Source organism: Rhincodon typus, chromosome 5, assembly GCF_021869965.1.
Source record: "Rhincodon typus isolate 14 chromosome 5, sRhiTyp1.1, whole genome shotgun sequence".
Lineage (NCBI taxonomy): Eukaryota > Metazoa > Chordata > Chondrichthyes > Orectolobiformes > Rhincodontidae > Rhincodon > Rhincodon typus.
Window position 1 is genome coordinate 120,051,520 of NC_063336.1, and position 22,510 is coordinate 120,074,029.

The following is a 22,510-nucleotide window of genomic DNA, read 5'->3' on the forward strand; positions in this document are numbered from 1 at the left end:
TTTAATTGCTAGTATTAGCAAGAATCCATAGTGCTTTTGCAGTTTTAAGATAAACCAAATGCAGATAATAGAAGAGTGCAAATCAAATGTATTCAGAGAATGCTTACAGACATTAAACATCATGTTATGTTATCAAACACAGTTGATTTTCACACTCCTTTTCTCCCACCCACCTATCCACCAATACCACACAATGTTACTGATACAGATTCTAGATCAGGGTATTGTTTCAAGTTTAAAAGGGAAAAAATATTCAGCATCTTATGGTGTTAGAGCTGTATTAGAGATGTAATAAATATCAAAGGTAGTGAAAAGTTCCTCTGGAAGCAGCAAAGATACTATTCTAGGCTATCAGCATTTTGCCCAGCCGGGATGATAGAAGCTGCTAAAGCACCTGAATTGTAAGCTCAAGACTAATTTGGAACACTCTTTGGAATTTATTATATATTCAAGTGTTTTAGAGAGGCTGAGGTTCTTGAATCTGTCCATACTGATTGAAAACCATGCTTCAGGACAACAGTGTTGAAACTTAAAAGGGCATGCCTGTAATTCTATGTTCATTATGCTACTTGGAATGCATTCTGAGTAAAAATAATTTACAATGCCTCCACCAATTCTTAGCCATTGCATTCCAGATCCTTGCCCCTTTTTGCATTAAAAATGTCCTCGTGGCTCCATTGTTTCTGGCACCAGTGTCCTCTGCTTCATGATTCATCTGCCATCATAAACCATTTCTCCCCATTTTTTTTTGTTTTGAACAGCTCTAGCAAATCTTCTTAAGTTCTAGCTTCTCAAACTGAAGATTTCCAACCCTGGAACCATGCTCATGAATCTTTTCTACACCCTCTCTAATCCCTTCATATAATTCCTAAAGTGTGTTGTCCTGAATTGGACACAATATTCCAGTTCAAGCTGAACCAGTATTTTATTCAGATTTATCATACCTTCCTTGCTCCTGTACTCTCTTGCGCCTTGATTTTAGCACTCTCTCTTTTGTTTCACTGACCACTTGCTCAGCTTGCCTTCTATTTTCCAAGGACTTGTGCACAAATGTGCTTTCTTCCCCACCTTGGTTTCTCATTCCCCTTTAGAATTGTATTCCATGTTTTATATTATCTCACCATGTTCTTCCTACCAAAACTAATGACTTCACACTTTTGCATTAAATACACTCCACCAGCCTATCTCTGTCCACTTATGGTTAAAAACCATCTTCCTCAGACGTTCACAATAGTGCCAAGTTGTGTGTCATCTGCAGAGTTCACAACTGTGCCCTGCACAAGTCTACGTCATTAATATATAGCAAGCAAAGAATGTGGCTCTAACATTAGCTCCTAAGGAAGCTGACTGCATTTCTTCCTCCAGTTAGAAAACAACCATTCACGGTCAAATCCTGTTTCCTGTTACTCCTCAGCTAACCTTGAACATTGGGCTCTAACCTTGTGGCTAAAGCTAATATGTGGTACTTTAACAAATGCCTTTTGGATTTCAAGAAATACATCATTTCATTGGAGGTAGTTCAGAGAATGTTCACCAGGACGATCCCTGGTATGGAGTGCTGTCTTATGAGCAAAGTCTAAACAGGTTGGGATTCTACTCACTGGAGTTTAGAATCATAGAATCAGAGTCCTATAAGCATGGAGACAGGCCTTTCGGCCCAAAATGGTCCATGTCGACCAAAACGTCCATTCACGCTAACCCCATTTCCCTGTACTTGGCCCATACCATTCTAAACCTTTCCAATCCATGTATTTGTCCGGAAGTGACCTCATTGAAACGTATAATGATTCGTAAAGGGCATGATAGAGTAAATGCTGCGAGGATGTTTCCCATCATGGGAGAAGCTGGGATCAGAGGCAATAGTTTCAAAATAAATGGGTGCCAATAAAAGACTGCGATGAGGAGGAATTTCTTCTCTAAGGGTTGAATGTCTTTGGAACTCCTTGCCACAGACAGCTGTGAGGGAGAGTCCTTGTGTATATTTAAGGCTGAGATAGAGAGATTCTTGATCAGGAGGGGAATTCGGGTTATAGGGAAAATGCAGGAAAGTGGACGTGAGGAATATTGGATCAGCTATGATCCTACTGCATGGCAAGGCAAGCTCGAGAGGCCAAATTGCCTATTCCTGTTATCTCCTATGGATATCCATGATATCTACTACAATACCTTCATTATCCTGTTCTGTTACCACATCAAAAAATTCAAGCAAGTTAGTAAAACATGAATTGTCCTTAATTTGCTGGTTTTCCTTAATTAATCAACATTTGGACAAATTACTCTTCCCTTTGTCCCTGATTAGCATTTCCAATAGCTTTCCCATCATCAAGATCAAACAATCTGGCTTATAATTGTTGGGGTTATCTTTGCAATTTTTTTTTTTTTAAACACGACCTGGCAATTCTCCATTTAACTCAGACCATCCTTGTATCCAAGGAGAACTGTAAAATTATGACCAATGTCTCTTCAATTTCTACCCTTACTGCCCACAGTATTTTTGGATACATTTTGTCTGCTCATGTTAACTTACCAACTTCAAGTGCAGTCAGCCTATTAAATACTTCCTCTGTCTTGACTATGTCTTTCTATGGGTTTTTGTTCATAAGTCAAATGCAAAATCCTTATTTCATCACTCAGCCATGTCCTGTCTCCATGTGTTCTGATGAAGATTTACTGGATCAAAATGTTATCTGATTGTTCTCCACAGATGCTGCCAGACCTGCTAAGTTTGTCCAGCAATTTCTGTTTTTGTTTCAGATTTCCAGCATCCAGAGTTCTTTGTTTTATTTTATGAAAATCCCCTTTTATGTTTTAATGAGCCTAGTCATTTTACTAACCATTTACATGCCATAAAAGACTTCTAGGTTTCATTTTAGATACAAAACTTCTATATTCAGCCTGATTTTGTTTGTATTATCCAACTAACATTTGTCCTATTTTCTTACTTGTCCTTTTCCAACTGCTTCTCTTTTTATTCAGCTAGGGAGCTCAGGACTTGCTTGCCTTCCTTTTAATTTTCTTCAGAATGTACCTTAACTGTACAAAAACTATCTTCTCTTTAAAGGCAGCCCCTTTTTTTCAGTAGTTTTGCCTGATAATCTTCAATTACTTTTTATTTGTTCATGGGATATGGGCATCATAGGCTAAACCACCATTTATTGCCTATCCATCAATGAGGCCAACTAAGAGTTAATCACATTATTGTGGGTCTCAAGTCACAGGCAAGGATGGCAGATATCCTTCTTCAAAGGTGAACGAGACAGGTTTTTACAAGAACAATCAATTGTCATGTGTTAGCTTTGTTTACATGGGACTAGTAATCCAAAACCACAGGCTAGTGCCACTATCACCTCCTCTGTGCCAGATTTATTCTCACTCCATTGATATTGATCCTTCTCTAAATTTCTTTTGTCTATTACCATAGCTGATCTAACCCTTCTGTTGCGACAATCATGGTCTCGCAAGATACCAGATTCACCTCAATCAGAAATAGTCCAGCAATGCTCCTTTCCTTGTTGAGCTGGATATAGATATATAGAAAAGTCTCCTGAACACATTCTAGAAACCTTTGCCCTCTTTTAACCACAGACTGGGGTAGTAGTAGGTAAGAGAATTAGAATTCCCTATTATAACCATTCAAATTCTTGCACTGTCGTGCTTTCTTTTCAAATTTATTCCTCTATACCTTTTCTATTTGTTGATGGCCTACAGAACACCCACAGCATAAAATGCCCTCTCTATTATTTCTTAAATCTAACCAAATAGATCTCATTCATGATCCAACAGGCAAATTTCTTTCCAGCATTAAAATATACCCCTTAATAAGTAATGCCATCTCATCACCTTTCTTTCCTGAACACTTTGTATCCAGGAACATTTAGTACTCAGTCTGGCCCTTTTCTTGAGCCAGTTTTCAATTATTATTACAATATCATATTGTCACAAGGCCATCTGTGCCTGCAGCTATTAGGAGTCCTAATATTTCACAAAACTAATACCTTATCTCATATTTTTCCAGCCACACATGCATCTCTGCTATCCTCACTACTGTCAGTATTATGCACAAATCTAGATATTACTATCTCTGTGGCCTGCTTGATAGTTTTCTCCTTAGCTTGCTGAATTCTGCCTAGATGATGTCAACTATTTTTCTATCAATGTCATTAGATCCAAAGCCTCACAGTTCTCTGCAGTTGCTCACAGGAAAAAAAATGCTTCATAGAAGTATACAACGGACACTTACTTAGATACTAGAAATGGTGGCTAAAAGCTGTGTCAAAGAAGTGTTGATAGTTGTCAAGGAAAGAGGGGTCTGGGAACAGAATTCCAGTTTGGAATCTCAACAGTTGAAGGCATAGTTCCCAAGAACAGGGGGGTTAGGTAATTCAAAAAATTACTTATGGACATATGAATTTAAAATTGATGTATTACAAGTACTGGGAGACAATGTAGATCAATATCAAGAGAAATTTTAAGTGCAAAAACTGCTACAGGATTGCATACAGCAGTTGAATTTTGGGTAAACTCAAGTTCAAGTTAGGAGGCTGACCAAGATAGCATGGGAATAGCCTTTCTGCTCCTATGATGCTGCTTGGCCTGCTATGTTCATCCAGCTCTGCACTTTGTTGTCTCGGATTCTCCAGCATCTGCAGTTCCTACTATCTCATGGGAATAGTACAGCTGGGTAATATTTTGCAGTGAAAATTGGTAGCATTTGTGACAGAGCAAGTTGGAGGTTAGACACTCAGTTTGGATTTGAATAGAGTGCCGAGGTTAGACTAAATCTTATTCAGCCTGAAAACAACAGTTAAGAAGTAAATTGGAATCAATAATAAGGGACCAAACGACAGAGGCTACAATCAACTGTATGGCTAGCCAAAAGCAATTAGGGCTCACCCACAACTGAGCAGTACACAGTGTAAAATCAGTGAAAGGATCAAAGTAGTGCTGGAAAAAATAAAACTGGTTTGTTGTTAGCATACATGAACCGACAACTGCAGGTGGTGGTGCAGTCTGTGGAGTAGTGGTAGCGTCCCTGCCTCTAAGCATAAGGCTCAGGTTGAATTTTCATCTGTTACGGGGTGTGTAATAATGTAATTAGAAAATATCTATAAGATGAGGAAGCAAATTACTACAGATGCTGGAATTGGTACTGAAATCAAAAACTGCTGGAGATCACCGCAGGTCAGGCAGCATTCATGGAGAGAGAGCAAGCTAATCTTTTGAGTCTAGGTGGCTCTTCATCAGATGGAGGGTCTGATTAAGGGTCATCTGGACTCAAAACGTTAGCTAGCTCTGTGTCCATGGATGCTGCCTGACCTGCGGTGATCTCCAGCACTTTTTGTTTTCATCTATAAGACGAGAATAGGTCCTCCAGATTCCAGGAGCAGAGATGTGGTGTGAAAGAGCCATTACAGAACATGACCGAGATACAAGTGGATAAGTATGAGCCAAACCAAGCTATCCCAATAAACCAGTAATCAAAGGGAAGCAACAACACATTCAAGGATTTGAAACAAGAGGTATGCGCGAGATGAGATGAGATTTAAACAATAGCAAGTGGGCAATGATCAATGATGGCAATTTTTAAAGGTAGCACAGGACCCAAGGAGAAGGAACCATTCACTATATCAGCTTGCAAAAGGACAAGAAAAGGAAGGTCAGCACATTGTCAAGAGTTAATTATTATTCAACTAATTTCTAAACAATTCTAACTGAAAAAGTACATGTGTAATGCATCAATAAGGAGGTTCACTATTACTCAGTTTAGAAATCTGAAGGATATGGCTCTATATATTATACGAAGGACTGCTGCCACTAAAATTAGATCATCAACATATCTGTTCAGAATTACATATCTTTAGTGGCAACTACAAATTAATTTAATCAGCTAATATGATGTAAATTATTTTGAATCTTGAAACTACTTTAGCCAGGAATCATATTTTATTTTAAAAATTAAACTAACTGAAAACATCATACTTACACTTTGGCTAAATACCTTGAAAGTAAATTAGATTAATATAACTTATAATTCTACCTGATAAGTAGGAAACAAAAAAACAACCAATTTCATTGAATGATTCACCCCATATTATGTGCACATTTTTCCAAATGTATTTTGGCGTTCAGGATTTCTACCAATATAAAATCTACATTTCTACTGAGGTAAATGATTCCCCAATTACTGAAACGTGCCATAATCAGACTACCTAGAGTCAGGTATTAATTTTAAAAACAATCACCCCATTATGAGGATTCATGTGCAGTTTTATCTTGTGTTAAGTTTATGTTGAGTGAATTGTCTCCTGGCTGGACATCACAAACTGCAGACCGCCCTATAAATTTTCCAGTCTTCGTGTGTAAGCCTAGAAGACTGTGTCAGCCATGCTGCCATTCAAATGTGGCAACATTGCAGCCTTACGTTATGCGTAGTTTGCAGTGTATTTCAAATACAAGTAGGAAGATTGGCAAAAGAGCATTAGCCATTTTCCCATCAGAGGCTAAACTGTCCTTGTTCATGTGCCTTAGTAAAATCATTGCCAGTGATGCTAACTAAACAGGTATCAATTTATAGGACTGCATTAAAAACAAACAAATGAAACAATGTTATAACTAGTGTTTTGGCATGTCTTTAGCTAATCAGTAAAGAATTAGGCAATGCTAGATCTACTGCCAGCTGGACAATGGCTTTGGAAACAACAACAATTTCTCTCTAGTCAAGTCATTACATTGCTTCATTTAAAACCAATGTTCAAATGTTAAATTTAATAGTACTTGCTAAATGTCAATGTTTATTCACTGGTAAACAAACTTAAGGAGATCTTCATCCACTTAAAAGAAGATTTTAGTGCTCGACTGCCAACCCACGTCTCTTTAAGACATGGTAGACGCAATGCCAGTTTAGCATTGTTAAATAAGGGACAGAGTATGACAATTTTTTTAAAATATCTGAAATATTGCATTGGAATGGCCTTACTGCTACTCACAAGGAGTACACAAATTAGATACGAACTTACCGGACTTCACAAATTGCAGGAAACAAATCTTCAAAAATATTAAGAACATTGAACAGTATTAAAATTGTATGTTATGCAGGAGTGATGGTAAATAAGTTGTGATTAAAGGCAATAATCAAATATAAAATATCTCATATTAAAATGGCTACATTCAGACTATCTCATGTCATGTTAAAGAAATCAAATGTTTAGATAAGATGCTCATGTATACATAAGAACCGTGATTGCAAACTTTTGAAAACAATCACATTCAGCAATTATATACATTTTTATTAGATCTGTCCTGTGGATAGGTACATGCTTCTGCTTCATCTTCATCTTAGTGACGGAATTTTTTGCTTGTGTCCTTTGCATAATCCAGTAACATCTGGCAAGGTGAGAATTCATTGCCGTAAACGCTTTCATATTTTTTCATTTTGTCAACCAGTTTGTTTGCTCCATAGGCATCCAAAAATTTGAATGGTCCTAAAGTAAAAGAAATTCCATTTAAAACTTTGTTTCATTTTATCTCTATTTAACTTGAAACTAATTTCACATTACCACTGGACTATCCACTTTGTTAGGATCTTTGATATTTTAGACCAAGGCTTCTTAAAAATTGGGGTTTGGAGACCATGCGAGGTCACAACCTGAATGTTTGAGGTTATGATCACTGAGGCAGCAGCTGTGCTTCCACGGGCCTATGCTTTCCAAGTTCTCACTGAGGGGTCACCACAATTTAAGACTCAAAATAGGGCCGCACTGAGAAAAAGTTTTGCAAGTGCCCTTCTAGTCAATGTTTTTCAGATATTATATTTTAAGCAGATGATGTAACAAATGAGAACAATTTGTCTCTTGCATTGTTACTTCACTTCAGAAAAGTATCTAGAATTTTGAAGAGAATAAAAGGACACAAATGTTACTCAATTTTTGTACCAATAGTATTCAGAAATTAAATGTTCCTTTAGAAAATATTGTAGATAAAATTTTATGGAATCTTCTAATAAAATTAAGGTGAACATGCTTTCCACAATCCACTGGGAGCATTTGATGTAATGTTAAAACAAAAGGAGACTGCTAATTTTTCGTTCTAGGAAAACACAAGATGGCTAGTAGCTTGTGCAGAGTAATGGGTCCTTTCCAGTGCAGCAACTATTTTACCTCCAAGGCAAGGTGGGAACCCAAGTCCAAAAACAGCACCAATGTCTCCCTCAATGGGGTCATTTAATATTCCATCTTGTAGGCAGAGTACTGCCTCATTCACAAATCTTGACACCAGTCGCAACTGAATATCTTCATCTGATGAACTGAAAATGGAGAAAATGAGTCAGTAAATTCTCCACCTAAACAGAGAGAGAATGTAGGATACAGTACTACAAATTGTTGGTCTAAAAATTGCATGCTAACAATTCTGCACCTTTTCCCCACAATATCAAAGCACACTATGCATGGAATCTACTACTTTCAGACTTGGTCCAATAACAGGAAGAGATTAGCAGAGAGATACCCAGCCCGTTAGGTTATGAAACCCACCAGAACTTCCAGTGATCACAGGCACCTAATTGATTGCCAGCAGGTTTCCAATGGGGATCAGGACCCAAAATGAGGTAGTTTGCCCACCAAGAATTTCCTACCAGAGTAGCTACCACTCGACAGCAACATGGAGGCAGACATGGTTGTTGCTGGTACAGCATCCCCCAGATCTGATGGATAGAGAAGCAACTCAGAAACAGTTGAGCATGCTTGGTTGGGAGTCATAAGGTGAAACAAGATAGGCTCTCAAGCCATCACCCCCTGTACTATCTCTACCCGCTACCCTGTATTCAGATTAGTGCAGATCGCGAACCACCCAAGCCAACAATCTGCCTGCACTATTTACAAACTGATCAGGCTAGCTCTTTTTGTCCCACCTGCAGCCCAGGTGGGTAAAAATCCTTACATGATGCTTCATCTTTTGTGCACAGCCTATATGTGCCATGTGTGGTACTATGTTGATTTCTACCTGATGCTTAACAATGCAGTTACAGTATAGGTAGTGTATGTTTTCAAAAATAAAGTAAAAAGTCTTACCAGACCATAGGGCTGCTCTCTGAGTGAGACAATTGGTGGTAGTTTAACTTGAAGGTGAGGGAGGAGGATGAGATAGTAATCTCAGTTAGTGAGGGAATTGAACCCAGGCTGTTGGTACTAATCTACATCACAAACCAGCCATCCAGCCAACTGAGCTACCCAATGCTCCTGTAAAATGTCACTGCTTGCAAAATATTTGTGAAAATCCTTTCATTATGAAAGTCATTATATAAATGCAAGCCACTTCTTTCTTTATCCTAACATGAGACAGACAGGCCCCTAGCACAGATCTTGTTCTAAACAACAGCAACACATTTCAAACGTAATTCATTGGCTGTAAAAGCCCTTTGGAACATCGAGGACAAAGGTGCAGTAGAAATGCTGGCTTCATAGAAAGTTACTGAGCTATTTAATACCAGCTATTTGTTAGTCAGGGTTATCATGAACTATGGAATTGGGTGAATAAGATTAAATTGTATTTGTAAAGTATTTTGCATTTTACTTACACCTCAAGGTTAGCAGGCAGCTTAAAACGTTCTAAAATTTCCTTTGCGCCTGGATTCAAAGTTTTGCCTTTCACACCTGCCTGATAAAGGTAGCAACCTTTTCCCGTCTTACGGCCTGAAATTGAAGGCATTAGAACTGAAATAGATTTTTTAAAATTCTGGTAAATAGGAATCAGAGACCTACAATTCTCAATTGTTATAGTAACATCTAATTGTTTCAGCAGTGGTAAAAATTAAAACAGAAGTAACTAGTGAAATTTTAAGTTGGGATCACAGTATTCGAAACCCCTGCCATTGTGAATAATTTCCCTGAAACAACTTTGTCAATCCTTTCATAACCATCTCATCATCTACTTTTTGCCCAGTAGACTTCTGCTAATTTTGCAATATGGTCAGGGATGCAGGAGGACATTAAGGGACAGCAGCAGGAATGAGGTGAGTGAAAACAATATTCAGGAATCAACAAATCAGTGAAGGATCGATTAAAATCTGGGAGCTCGGGTAAAATGTATGAAAGATTGTTACCACTATTGGAATAATGGAGATCATGTAACCTCACCGAAAGTACGTATGGTGGAGAGGAGAGGAAAAGAATATACTTCATCTCTGGTAACAACTGAAGCAGAGATTAGTACATCATGTAAATAACAATGGAAGGTACTTGTCTGCAGAGACCAAACTCTTAAAAGGTAGAAAATTCAGCAACACTATATTTTTCAGAATTAGTTTTCCATTAGGATTTCTTGGACAATCAAGAAAAGCATTAGGAATAAGCTGAACACCAAAGACAATTTAAGGACAATTACATAGAATCAGCTAGAACGGGCTTGGGGAAAAATATGCAAGTTTAAAATTCTTCTGATCAATCAACTCAGATATGAGATGCATGTAAGATTTGGGAGCAACAACACAAAGTGAGGAATTTAATGCATAAAACAGGAGAAGCAATATTGAATCAATTGCAAAAGCAACAGTGAGGAAAACTTGAAGATTAGATAATGGATTTTAAAGAAATCCATTGATAAATAATCAGCTGAATTTACTCCTACTGTAAAACAGAACTGTGTTGCAACTCTAGAATGTGACTGTGTACTGCACCAGAACTAGGTGATAACAAATAGCAAGTGGCAAGTATGAGGAACAATCTGAAAGGTTACTCCAACAATTTGGACAACATCCTATTCAGTGGTATTTTTAATAAAAAAAATTTTCTTATATGGTATTTGTAGTTTTTTTCTTCACATCACTGTTGAATTTACTTACCTAAAAATCCCTTTGCCACCATCTCCTTTAAAAGTTCAGCGCTTCCACCTGCCATTCGAGAGCCAAAAGCTTTTCCTAAATCCTCTGCAACATGTGCTGCGACGTCAATACCAACTTCATCAATCAATGTGGCAGTGCCCACAGGAAATCCATAGCCAGTTGTAACTGCATCCAGTTTCTTTGGGTCAGCATGTTCCTTGAAATGCAAATCATTTCTATCTTAGGTGCAAATTTCAATAAACAGAAGTGCATTTTGCTCAAAAACATCATCCAAATACCTCAAAAGATTAAGAGGAAATGTCATATTAAGATACAAAATCTACTGCATAACCTAATGTTAAGTATAGCTAGGAGAATTTTCGTGGAGGAAGAGGTAAATAACCCCCTTCTTAAATTCAAAATAAATTGGCAACCGTAAAATGAACATGGAAAAACCTAAACGGAACCCTGCAGAAAAATTGTAAAAGTGAAAGCTCATGTACAGCCTAGATTTTATTTTCCTACAAAATCTCATGCCATTAATTTTAGAGCATTTGTAGCTATACTATGACAACTGAAGTTATTCATTTAAATTGTGACTTGTAACTGCAAAAGACAGGAAAAGATTGCAAAAAAAATTGAAAGGAAGTCAGTGATCAGATTATCCATGATCTCACTGAATGGTGCTGTAGTATTGATGGACTGAATGGTCTACTTCTGTTCCTACGTCTCATGGACTTGAAATTTTCACAAGCAGAACTACAGTATTCTAGACTAGTCTTAAAATTATGAATTTATGTAAAAACTGGAAAATACAGAATAAATACTTTGAGATATGAAACTGCTTTGCAGCATGTCATTTAGGTTTCATACAAATTTCTATTATGCTTAATACTTAGGGGAGGGCGTGGCATTGTGCTCACTAGTAATCCAAAGGCCCAAGCTAATGTTCAGGGGACAAGAGTTCAAGTTTTACCACGACAAATGGTGGGATTTCAAAACTCAAAATCTAAAAATATAAAACAGAAACTAGTCTAATAATGTCTATTTAACTACTGTGTGTAAAAACTAATCTGGTTTGCTAATGTTCTTTAAAGAAGGAAATTTTCATTTTTTTTTTTTTTAACATGGACTTCAGTAGGGTCTTTCACAAAGTTACATGTGGAAAGCTGATCCGAAAGCTGATCCAAAAGGTGACAGCCCATGGGATCCAACGGAAGTCTGTAAACTGGATCCAAAACTGGCTTGCAAATAGGAGGCAAAGGGTAATGATGGAGGTATGTGACTTGGAAGCAAATATAAAAGGTACAATTAACACAAAAATTAGTGGTGTTGTTGATAGCGAGGAGGATGGTGGCAGATTACAGTCTGATATTTATCAGCTGGTAAACTGGACAGAGCAATGGCAAATGGAATTTAGTCCTGACAAATGAGGTGATGAGATAACAAGGTGTAGAGCTGGATGAACACAGCAGGCCAAGCAGCATCAGAGGAGCAGTAAGGCTGACATTATGGGCCTAGACCCTTCTTCAGAAATGAGAGGTGATGCATTTTTAGAGATCTAATAAGGGAATGATAGATCAATAGGGAGCACTGAGGAACAAAGGGGCCTTGGTGCACAAATCCATAGATCCCTGAAGGTGTCAGCTCAGGTAGACAGGGTGAAGAAGGCAGCATACGGAATGCTTGCCTTCATTAGTCGGGGCATAAGAATATAGGAGCAATGAAGTCTTGTTACAACTTTATAACACATTGGTTAGGCCACAGATGGCATACTGTGTGCAGTTCTGGTCGCACCCTATTGGAAGGACATGATTGTATTGCAGAGGTGTAGAGGAGAGTCCCTAGGATATTGCCTGGGATGAAAAGTCACAGTTATAAGGAGAGATTGGATAGATGGAATTCTTGGAACAAAAGAGGCTGAAGGGGGAAATTTGATTCAGGTGTACAAAATTGTGAACGGCATAGACAGAACAGATCATGAGAATCATTTCCCTGTGGCAAACAAGTCTAAGACCAGAGCGCATAGGTTTAAGGTGAGGAGGAAGTAGTTTAGAGAGCTGAGGAAAAAAATCACAGGGTGGTAGAAATACGGAACATCCTGCCTGAGAGGTGTTGAAGGCAAATACTCTTGCCACATTTGAGAAGCATCTGGATCGACACTTAAAATGTCAGGGCATAGAGACTATCGACCAAGTGCAGGTAAATGAGATTCGTGTAGTTTGGTTTTTGTTGGTGAACACATACATGGTGGCCTGAAGGGCCTGTTTCTATGCTGTATGACTCTATGACTTTGTGCAGAATTTATAATAATTTATGAATAAATTATGATTGAATGGAGTAAGTTTTCTTTCGCAGTATAAAATTTACAAGGATTATAACAGAAACAAAACACATTATTAAGACAATGCCGCATTTTTGTTTGGAATGTCTTTAAAAAATTACGTTCGTAAAAAGCTAAAATTACATGTTAAACAATTTTTCAATAAATTAAAAGGAAAAGTTTTATGGCAAACAGCATTTTTAATTCAACCGAAAACATTTTAAACAAACATACCTGCAAGACTCTGAGTGCTTCTGCCAATGTAGGTGCAAGGCATCTTGTGGTATAAAAGCCAGGGCCATCCTGACAAAGATAAAGTTATCTTTTTAATCCAAGTACTTTATAACCAAAAGTCTCTTGATCACACAAAAACACAGGCTTGAAATAGATTCTTCACAAGGCATCTAACCAGATCGTATTCTTCAAAATATTCCCCCTTTATGGAAGTGAATGGAAAGCCCTTGAAATCTTAAAAACTTGCACAAACCTTCAATGCAGTACTCTGACACGGTGGTTAATCTTCTAAATTGCAATATGTATCTGACTTGAGTGTTGTGGTCTAAGTTAATAGACGTAGAAGGAAATTTGAATTAAGAAGTTTTGATTAAAAGTAATCAGGGAGACACAGGAGGCAAAGTACTACTTTTGGTGGACTTGTAATCCAAAGACACAGACAATGTTCTGGGGACCTGTGTTCAAGTCCCAAATGGTAGAATTCACTGACCAAAATCTGGTAAAGTCTAACAATGTGAAAGCATTGCTGTAGAAACTCAGCTAACTTGATAATTTCCTTTAGGGAAGGAAAACTTGGTCCTTACTTGATCTAGCCCATATGTAACTCCAGACACGCAGCAAGGTGGTTGACTCTTAAATGCCTTCTTAAAAGGCCTGGCAAGCCACTCAGTTCCATCAACCACTAGAAAGCCTATAAAGAAACACCTGACCTTGAGCTAGGTATTGGAAGTGAGCAAATTTAGCCCTATCAATCCTTTATCGTGCTGCTTACTAATATCTGGAAACTTGTTCCAAAATTGAGAGCTGTTTCACAGACTGGTCAACACCCACTCTACCATTACTGTCAAGCTAGGGGCTGAACGTTAGTTCAATGAAAAATGTAGGGGGGCATACCCATAGCAGCAGTCATATCTAAAAATGAGATGTCAACCTGGTGAAGCAAGAAAACAGGACCACTTATGTGCCAAATAGCATAAGCACTGAGTGACAGACAAGGCTAAATGATTCTGCAACCAATAAACCAGATCTAAGCTCTGCAGTCCTGCCACATCTAGTCCTGAATGCTGGTGGACAATTACCAATGCTTTGAAGCAGGCAGCTCCTCAAATGTCCTCATTATCAATGATGATGTAGCCCAGGACAAAAACAAGGTTGAATAATTTGAAACAATCTTCAGCCAGAAGTGCCAAGTTGATGCTCCAACATGGGCCTCTCCAGAGGTACCGGCACCACAGATGCCAGTCTTCAGCCAATTCAATTCAATCCACATGCTACCAAGAAATGGCTGGAGCCACTAGATACTGCAAAGGGTACGAGCACTGCAACATTTTGCCAATAGTATTGCAGGCACCGCTTCAGAACTTGTTGCAGCACCAGTCAAGCTGTTCCATTATAGCTACCACACTGGCATCTACTTGACAATGTGGAAAACTGTCCAGGTCAAATTATTGCCCCATCAGTGTACTCTCAGTAATGAGTAACAGAAGGGGTCATCAACAGTGATACCAAAGAGCACTTGCTTAGCATTAACCTGCTCACTGTTGCTCTGTTTTGGTTCCATCACAGTCTCTCAGCTCTTGACCGCAATACAACTTTGGTTCAAACATGACTAAAGACGTAAATTCTAAATGTCAGGTGACAGAGACTGAAATTAACATCGAATGCGCAGTTGACCGAGTGTAGCATTAAGGAGCCCTAGCAATAAATGGAGACTTGCTATTTCTAGTGCAACTTGTCTAGTTATATTTTGAAATAATTGAGCTGTGCACAAGTGTCCATATAAATATTACATAAGTAATTATTGAATTAGTTTGTTCAAAAATCAATTAACAATGAAAATACAGTGTACACAATGGAGCAGCAAGAACATATTTTGTAAGAGTTCTTACTTGGTTCAAGAGACAGAAACAGTATACTGCAACAATCAAACGCATGTACGCAAAACAAAAACATGTGATGTCATCATCAGCCATTAACAACTTAGTGTAGCCTTCTTAATAAAGCTCCTTCTGGTTAACACTTCAGCCTTCTGGTTCTTCTTGGAACACAAGTAACACTGTGATTATGTTATTGGACCAGTAATCCAGTGATTTGAACAAATAGTCTGAACACATGAATCAAACTCCCTGCGAGGCACTTCTGGAATCTCCCAAAACAGGAAACATCCTTTTTCCCTTGCAGACTGTCAATACCGCTCAGGATCTTGTATGTTTTAATCCAGTCACCTCTTACTTCTCTAAACTTCATCAAACTTCATCAGATACAAGCCCAGCCTGTTCAACCTTTCTTACAAGATAACCCACCATTCCAAAACTAGTCTGGCAGACCTCTGAACTGCTTCCAATACACTTACGTACTTCCTTGAGCAATTACTGCACATACTTCAGATGTGGTCTTACTAATGTCCTGTATAGACGAAACATAATCTCTTTTGTATTCAATTCCCTTACAATAAACAATGGCATTCGAGTATGTTTGTTACAAACAGACAACATGACTGACATGCAAGGCATTAAAAATTTACTACTAGCACGGTTGGCTCTACGTATTTCAGGATGGTGTAGGACTCATCCAGGTTTTTTTCCAGGATGGTGTAGGACTCATCCAGGTTTTTTTCCTACAGCACCTTCTGCGTAGAAGTACGAAAGCAGAAGACTGACTCATAGAAACATCACTAACTCCAAACACATGCACCATCCTGACTTGGATGTCCTTCAAAACCCCACAATTGAAATCCTAGGACATTTGTTGGTACCACAGAAGTTATTTCATCATGTGGACCAGTGTGGTTTAAAGGAGTAGTTTGCTATCATATGCTCAAGCGTAACTAGGGAATGGGTGATGCCCACATCCCATGAATAAATAAAAATTTTATAATCCACAATATACGAGAGTTTGATTGGATGTGAATATGCCAGGGGATGGGAACCTATGTAAGGAGTCAGAGAAGGAGGGAGCGAGGACAAAAACAAAAGATAGAAAAAGGAATAAGAAAAGTGATAGGCACAGAAAGCAAGGACAAAATTCAAACAGGGCTATTGAGAAAAATAAGACCAGGACAAACTGTGTTAAAAAGACAAGCTTAAAAGGCTTTCTGCCTTAATGCACACAGCATTTGCAATAAAGTAGATGAGCTAATCGTGCAAATAGATTCAAATGGGTACGATATAATTGGGATTATAGAGACATAGCTGCAGGGTGACCAGGGATGGGAACTGAATGTCCTAGGGTAGTCAATATTTAGGAAGGATAGAAAAAAAGGAAACGGTGGTGGAGTGGCATTGCTGGTTAAAGAGGAAATTAACACAATAGTGGGAGAGGATATTAGCTCTTGACAATGTGGAGTCTGTATGGGGAGAGTTGAGAAATACCAAGGGGCAAAAAACATTTGTGAGTGTCATACATAGACTGCCAAACTATAGTGATGTTGGAAATGGCATTAAACAGGAAATTAGGGATGCATGTGATAAGGGGATATCAGTGATAATACATGATTTTAATCTGCACATACATTGGGCAAATCAAATTAGCCACAATGCCGTACAGAAGGAATTCCTGGAGTGTATACTGGATGGTTTTCTTGACCAATATGTGGTGAGCAGGCCATCTTAGACTGGGTACTGTGTAATGAGAAGGGAATCATTGCCAAATCGAACTGTGTGAGACCCCTTTGGGATAAGCGAACATAACATGATAGAATTTTTTTGTCAAGGTGGAGAGTGATGCAATTGATCTGGAGACTCGGGTACTGAACCTTTATGAAGGAAACTATGCAGATATGTGATGTGAGTTAGCCTTGATAGATTGGGGAGAGTTACTTAAAGGGATGACACTGGATAGGCAATGGCAAATATTCAAGGAAGGCATGGGGCAAACTGCAACAACTGTTTATTCCTGTCTGGCGCAAGAACTAAATGGTTAAGAGGCAAATCCATGGCTCACAAAGAAAATTAGGGACATTATCTGATCCAAGAAAGAAGCATACAGATTGATCTAGCAAAATAATATGTCTGAGGCCTAGGAGCAGTTTAGAATTCAGCAAAAAAAGACCAAGGGATTGATGAAGGGGAAAATTCAATACAAAAGTAAGCTTGCAGGGAACATAACGACTGACACAAAGAGTTACTATAGGTACGTGAAGAGAAAGATATTGGTGAAGAAAAATGGAGGTCCCGACAGACAGAAACAGGGGTATGTCTAATAGGGGACAAAGAAATGGCTGAGCAAATGAATACACATTTTGGTTGAGTCTTCACAAAAGAGGACACAAATCAGATACCAGAACGGTTGGAGACGTAAGATTTGATGAGAGGCAAAAATTGAGGGAGATCAATATTATTAGAGAAATGGTGCTGGGAAGATTGACGGGATTGAAGGCGGATAAATCCTCAGCGCCTGATAATCTACATCCCAAGTACTTCAGGAAGTGGTTCTAGAAATAGTGGACGCATTGGTGGCCATCTTCCAGGATTCGATCTATAGACTCTGGAACAGTCCCTGCAGATTGGAGGGTAGCTAATGCCACTCCAGTATTCAAAAAGGGAGGTAGAAAGAAAACAGGGAATTATAGGCCAGTAAGCCTAACACCGGTGGTGGGAAAAATTCTCGAATCCATTGTCAAGGACTTTATAGCAGAGCATTTAGATAGCAGTGGCAGGATCAGACAGAGTCAGCATGGATTTATGAATCATGCTTGACAAATCTGTTGGAATTCTATGAAAATGTAACTAGTAGAGTTGACAAGGGGGAGCCAGTCGATGTGGTATATTTGGACTTTTAGAAAGTGTGAGACAAAATCCCGTGTAAGAGATTAAAGTGCATGGGATTGGGGAAAGTGCATTGAGATGGATAGAAAACTGGTTGGCAGCGAGGAAACAAAGAGTAGGAATTAATGGGTCCTTTTCAAATTGGCACGCAGTAACCACTGAGGTGCCAGAGATCGGTGCTGGCACTCCAGCTATTCACAATATATATAATGATTTTGATAAGGGAACAAAATGTAACACTTTGAAGTTTGCAGATGATACCAAGTTGGGTGGGAAGGTGAACTGTGACGAGGATGCAGAGATCCTTCAGCATGATCTGCACAGGTTGGGTGAGTAGGCAAGTCAATAGCTGATGCAGTATAATTTGGATAAATGTGAAGTTATTTACTTAGGAAACAAAAACAAGACGACAGGTTACTACCTGAATGGCTGTAAATTGGGAGAGGGGAGTGTGCCATGGGACCTGGGTGTCTTTGTGCACCAGTCACTGAAGGTAAGCATGCAGGTGCAGCAGGCGGTAAAGAAGGTAAATGGTATGCGAGAGGTTTTGAGTACAGGAGGAGGGATGTGTTGTTGCAGTTGTACAGGGTCTTGGAAAGGCCACACCTAGAATATTGGGTGCAGTTTTGGTCTCCTTTTCTGAGGAAGGATGCTCTTGCTTTCGAGGGAGTGCAGTGAACATTTACCAGGCTGATTCTGGGGATGGCAGTCTGACGTATGAGGAGAGATTGACTAGGCTGGGGACTGTTTTTGCTAGAATTCAGATGAGTGAGGGGGGGATTTCATAGAGACTTATAAAATTCTAACAGGACTAGACAGGGTAGATGCAGATGTTCCCGACAGTGGGTGTGTCCAGAATCAGGGGTCACAGTCTGAGGGTGAGGGGTAGGCCACTCAAGACGGAAATGAGGAGACATTTCTTCACCCAAAGAGTGACAAGCCTGCGAATTCATTACCACAGGAAGTAGTTAATGCCAAGACATTGAATATATTTTACAGGCAGCTAGATATCGCACTTGGGGCAAATGAGATCAAAGGTTATGGGGGGACCGCAGGATTAGGCTATCGAGTTAGACGATCAGCCATGATCATGAAGAATGGCGGAGCAGGCTTGAAGGGCCGAATGGTCTGCTCCTGCTCCTATCTTCTATGTTTCTATAAATCATTTATAAATGTCGTGTTCCCCGACTTTCACATTCTTGTTTCACTAGAAACAGTACCAGTTTCTGGAAAGGGTAACAAGTGCACCAATTAAACTGATTACAATTAAAAGTTATATTTAAAACCCTTAGACTTATAAAACTTTGTTTGCTCTAATGCAGGATCAATATAAAATCTCAAACTATTAGCTAATCACTAACATTAATATGACTGTTCAAACTGTGTAAATCCAGATCTCTCAATCCGAACAGAACAAAATAATCACTTTTTAAAAAAAAACCAAGATAAAAATTATTCAATCCTACATTTTGAGTCTTTATTGATGCAGACAAAACTGGGTCCAAAAGTTTGTCAACATAAAGCACCAACATTCTTTAATAATAGCATTAATAATTAGATGAATGGATTTGTTTAAAAAAAAAATTATGAACTAATCCAAGCAACATTTGCATCTCTAACATGGTGACACTCAATGACATTACCATCACTGTATACCTCATGATCAACACCCTGGGGGTTATCACTGATCAGAAATTAGAGACATCACGCAGATAATTTGGCTACAAAAGGAGGTCAGTTATGTTGCAAAATGCCTAGTCTCTGACTTGGGCATTCTGCAACATAACTGACCTCCTGCTTCCCCAGTGTCTGTCTACCATCCACAAGACATAAGTCAGGAGTGTGCAATGGAATACCTTCCACTTGCCTGAACTGATGCAGCTCCAGTCAAGAAGCTCAACATAAATATTGTATATCAATGATTTGGAGCTGACAATGGTTCCAAATTGTAAGAAACTACAGAAGGTTGTGTGCACTGCCCAGACCATCACAGAAGCCAACTTCCCATCCATGGACTCCATTTACCTGTTTCGTTGCTGCGGAAAGGCAGTCAGCATCATCAAAGACTTATCCCACTCCGGTAATGTTCTTCTACAACTTCTTCCGCCAGGGAGAAGATACAAAAGCTTGAACACATGCACTAGCAGGTTCACAAATAGCTTCTCCCCTGCCATTATTAGACTAATGAATGAACCCTCTAATGTCAAGTAATGCTGATCTTGACAATGTTGAGCTTGCCAGTGCATGGTGCAACCTGTACGCCTTACTCTGTCCAAGTTTTTTTTTCACTCTATGATCTATACGTGCTTGCTTACTGTGATCTACCAGTATTGTTTGCTAACAAAGCTTTTCACCGTACTTAGGTACATGTGACAATAAATCAAATCATCATCAAACCTGCAGGTGAAAAGCTGGAATGTGTGTTGAGAGAAAGATGTAAAGTGGCTTTTTTAAAATTCATTCATGGGATGTGGGTATTACTGGCTGGGCCAGCATTTATTGCCCATCCCTGGCTGCCTTTGTGAAAGTGGTGGTGCACTGACCTCTAGGACTGCTGCAGTCCAGGTGCTGTAGGTAAATCCACAATGCCATTGGGGAGGGAATTCCAAGATTTTGACCTTTGAATAGGCAAGAACATGACAGATGGAACATGATTTAGAAAAACAGGAGGTTATCCACTTTCGCTGGAGAAACAGATGCGCAGAGTAATTTATTTAAATTGGCGACAGGTTAGAAAATGTAAATATACAAAGGGACTTTGCTGTCCTTGTCAATAAGTCACTGAAGGCTAACATGCAGGTTCAGCAAACTATTAAGGCTGGTGGAAAGTTAGCATTTATTGCAAGAGGATTTGAATATAGGAGCAGTGACGTCTTGCTTGAATTGTCTAAAAGCTTGCTTTGACTGCACCTGGAGTATTGTGTGCAGTTCTGATCTCCTTACCTCAGGAAATGTATTATCTTCATAGGATAATGAAGATCTACGAGACTTGTTCCAGGATGGTGGGATTTGTGCATGAAACACAGAAAACTAGCACACAGGTGCAGCAGGTAGTCAGGAAGGTTAATGGAATGTTGGCCCTCATCTCAACTGAGTTGGAGTACCAGAGTAGGGAAGTCCAACTGCAACTGCACAAGGTTCTGGTAGACTATGGTGAGCAGTTGTGGTCTCCTTAAGTAAGAAAGGATATAACTTCATCGGAGGCAGTGCAGAGAAAATTCACTAGAATGATCCCCAGTATGAACAAAGTTTCAACAAACTGGGACTCTATTCACTGGAGTTTAGAAGAATGAGAAGTGATCTCATTGAAACATATATAATTCTTAAGTGGTTTGACAGGGTAAATGCCGAGAGTGCATCCTGATCACCACCTTCAAAATTCACTTCCCTTACCATCAATGCATAATGACAGAAGTGCTTTCAATCTACAAAGCGTACTGTAGTAACTCATCAAAACTCCTTTAAGAGCACCTTTACCACTTAGAAGAACAAGGGCAACACATGCATGGGGTCATATCACTTGGAAGCTCCCATCCAAGCCATACAACATGCTGAGTTAGAACTATGTTGTTGTTCCTTCACTAGGCCATAGTCTGGAACTCCCTTCCTAACAGTGCTGCACATGTACCTACACTTCAAGGTCAAGAGCAATTCAGAAGGAAACTTATCATCTTCTCAAAGGCAACTAGAAAGGGGAAGTAAATGCTGGTCTTGCCAGTGATGCTTACACCCCATAAATAAGTCGATGAAAAAAAAACTCTTGCTCAATAATGCATGGAACAACCTACAAACAATAGAGTATGGTCATTAAGACTAGAAGGATAAAAATAGAAAATAAATAAACTAAAAAACTGAATGATAACTCAAAGAAAAAAATGTATTCCATTCTAGTGCGTAAACTATAATAGTGTCAAAAACTACATACACAATACATTTACGGAAAGACCAAAGGTTTGGTTTTCATGTTGACATGTGATGTAAACATATATAGTGTCAGAGGTATACAGCATGGACACCTTCATAGGGAACATAGAAAATAGGTGCAGGGCTACGCTATTTGGCCCTCGGAGCCTGTACCACCATTCAATATGATCATGGCTAATCATGCAATCTCAGTATCCCATTCCTACTTTCTCTCTATACCCCTTGATCCCTTAAGCTGTAAGGGCCACGTCCAGCTTCCTCTTGAATATATCCGACAAACTGGCCCCAACAGCCTCCTGTCAGAGAAAAGTGAAGAAATTTTTCCTCATTTCAGTCCTGAATGGCTTAACCTTTATTCTTAGACTGTGACCCCTTGTTTCTGATATTGGGAAAGCCCAGAACTTTCTTCCCACATCTAGCCTGTCCAGTGCCATCAGGATTTCATGTGTC

At 39.0% G+C, this 22,510-nt stretch overlaps 1 protein-coding gene across 2 annotated transcripts in view; it reads right to left on the reverse strand.

The window, feature by feature from the left end:
• Positions 1-6,750: 6,750 nt before the first annotated feature.
• Positions 6,751-22,510, reverse strand: part of LOC109910714 (hydroxyacyl-CoA dehydrogenase trifunctional multienzyme complex subunit alpha) — a 101,896-nt gene continuing 86,136 nt past the window's right edge. For both annotated transcript variants that reach the window (XM_048597195.1, XM_020509954.2), the window contains 5 exons: positions 13,371-13,439; positions 10,835-11,030; positions 9,572-9,686; positions 8,157-8,302; positions 6,751-7,481 (listed from right to left, as the gene is read on the reverse strand). In XM_048597195.1, the coding sequence (XP_048453152.1) occupies positions 7,336-7,481; positions 8,157-8,302; positions 9,572-9,686; positions 10,835-11,030; positions 13,371-13,439 (672 nt within the window). In that variant the 3' untranslated portion in view covers positions 6,751-7,335. The remainder of the gene's footprint in view (positions 7,482-8,156; positions 8,303-9,571; positions 9,687-10,834; positions 11,031-13,370; positions 13,440-22,510) is intronic.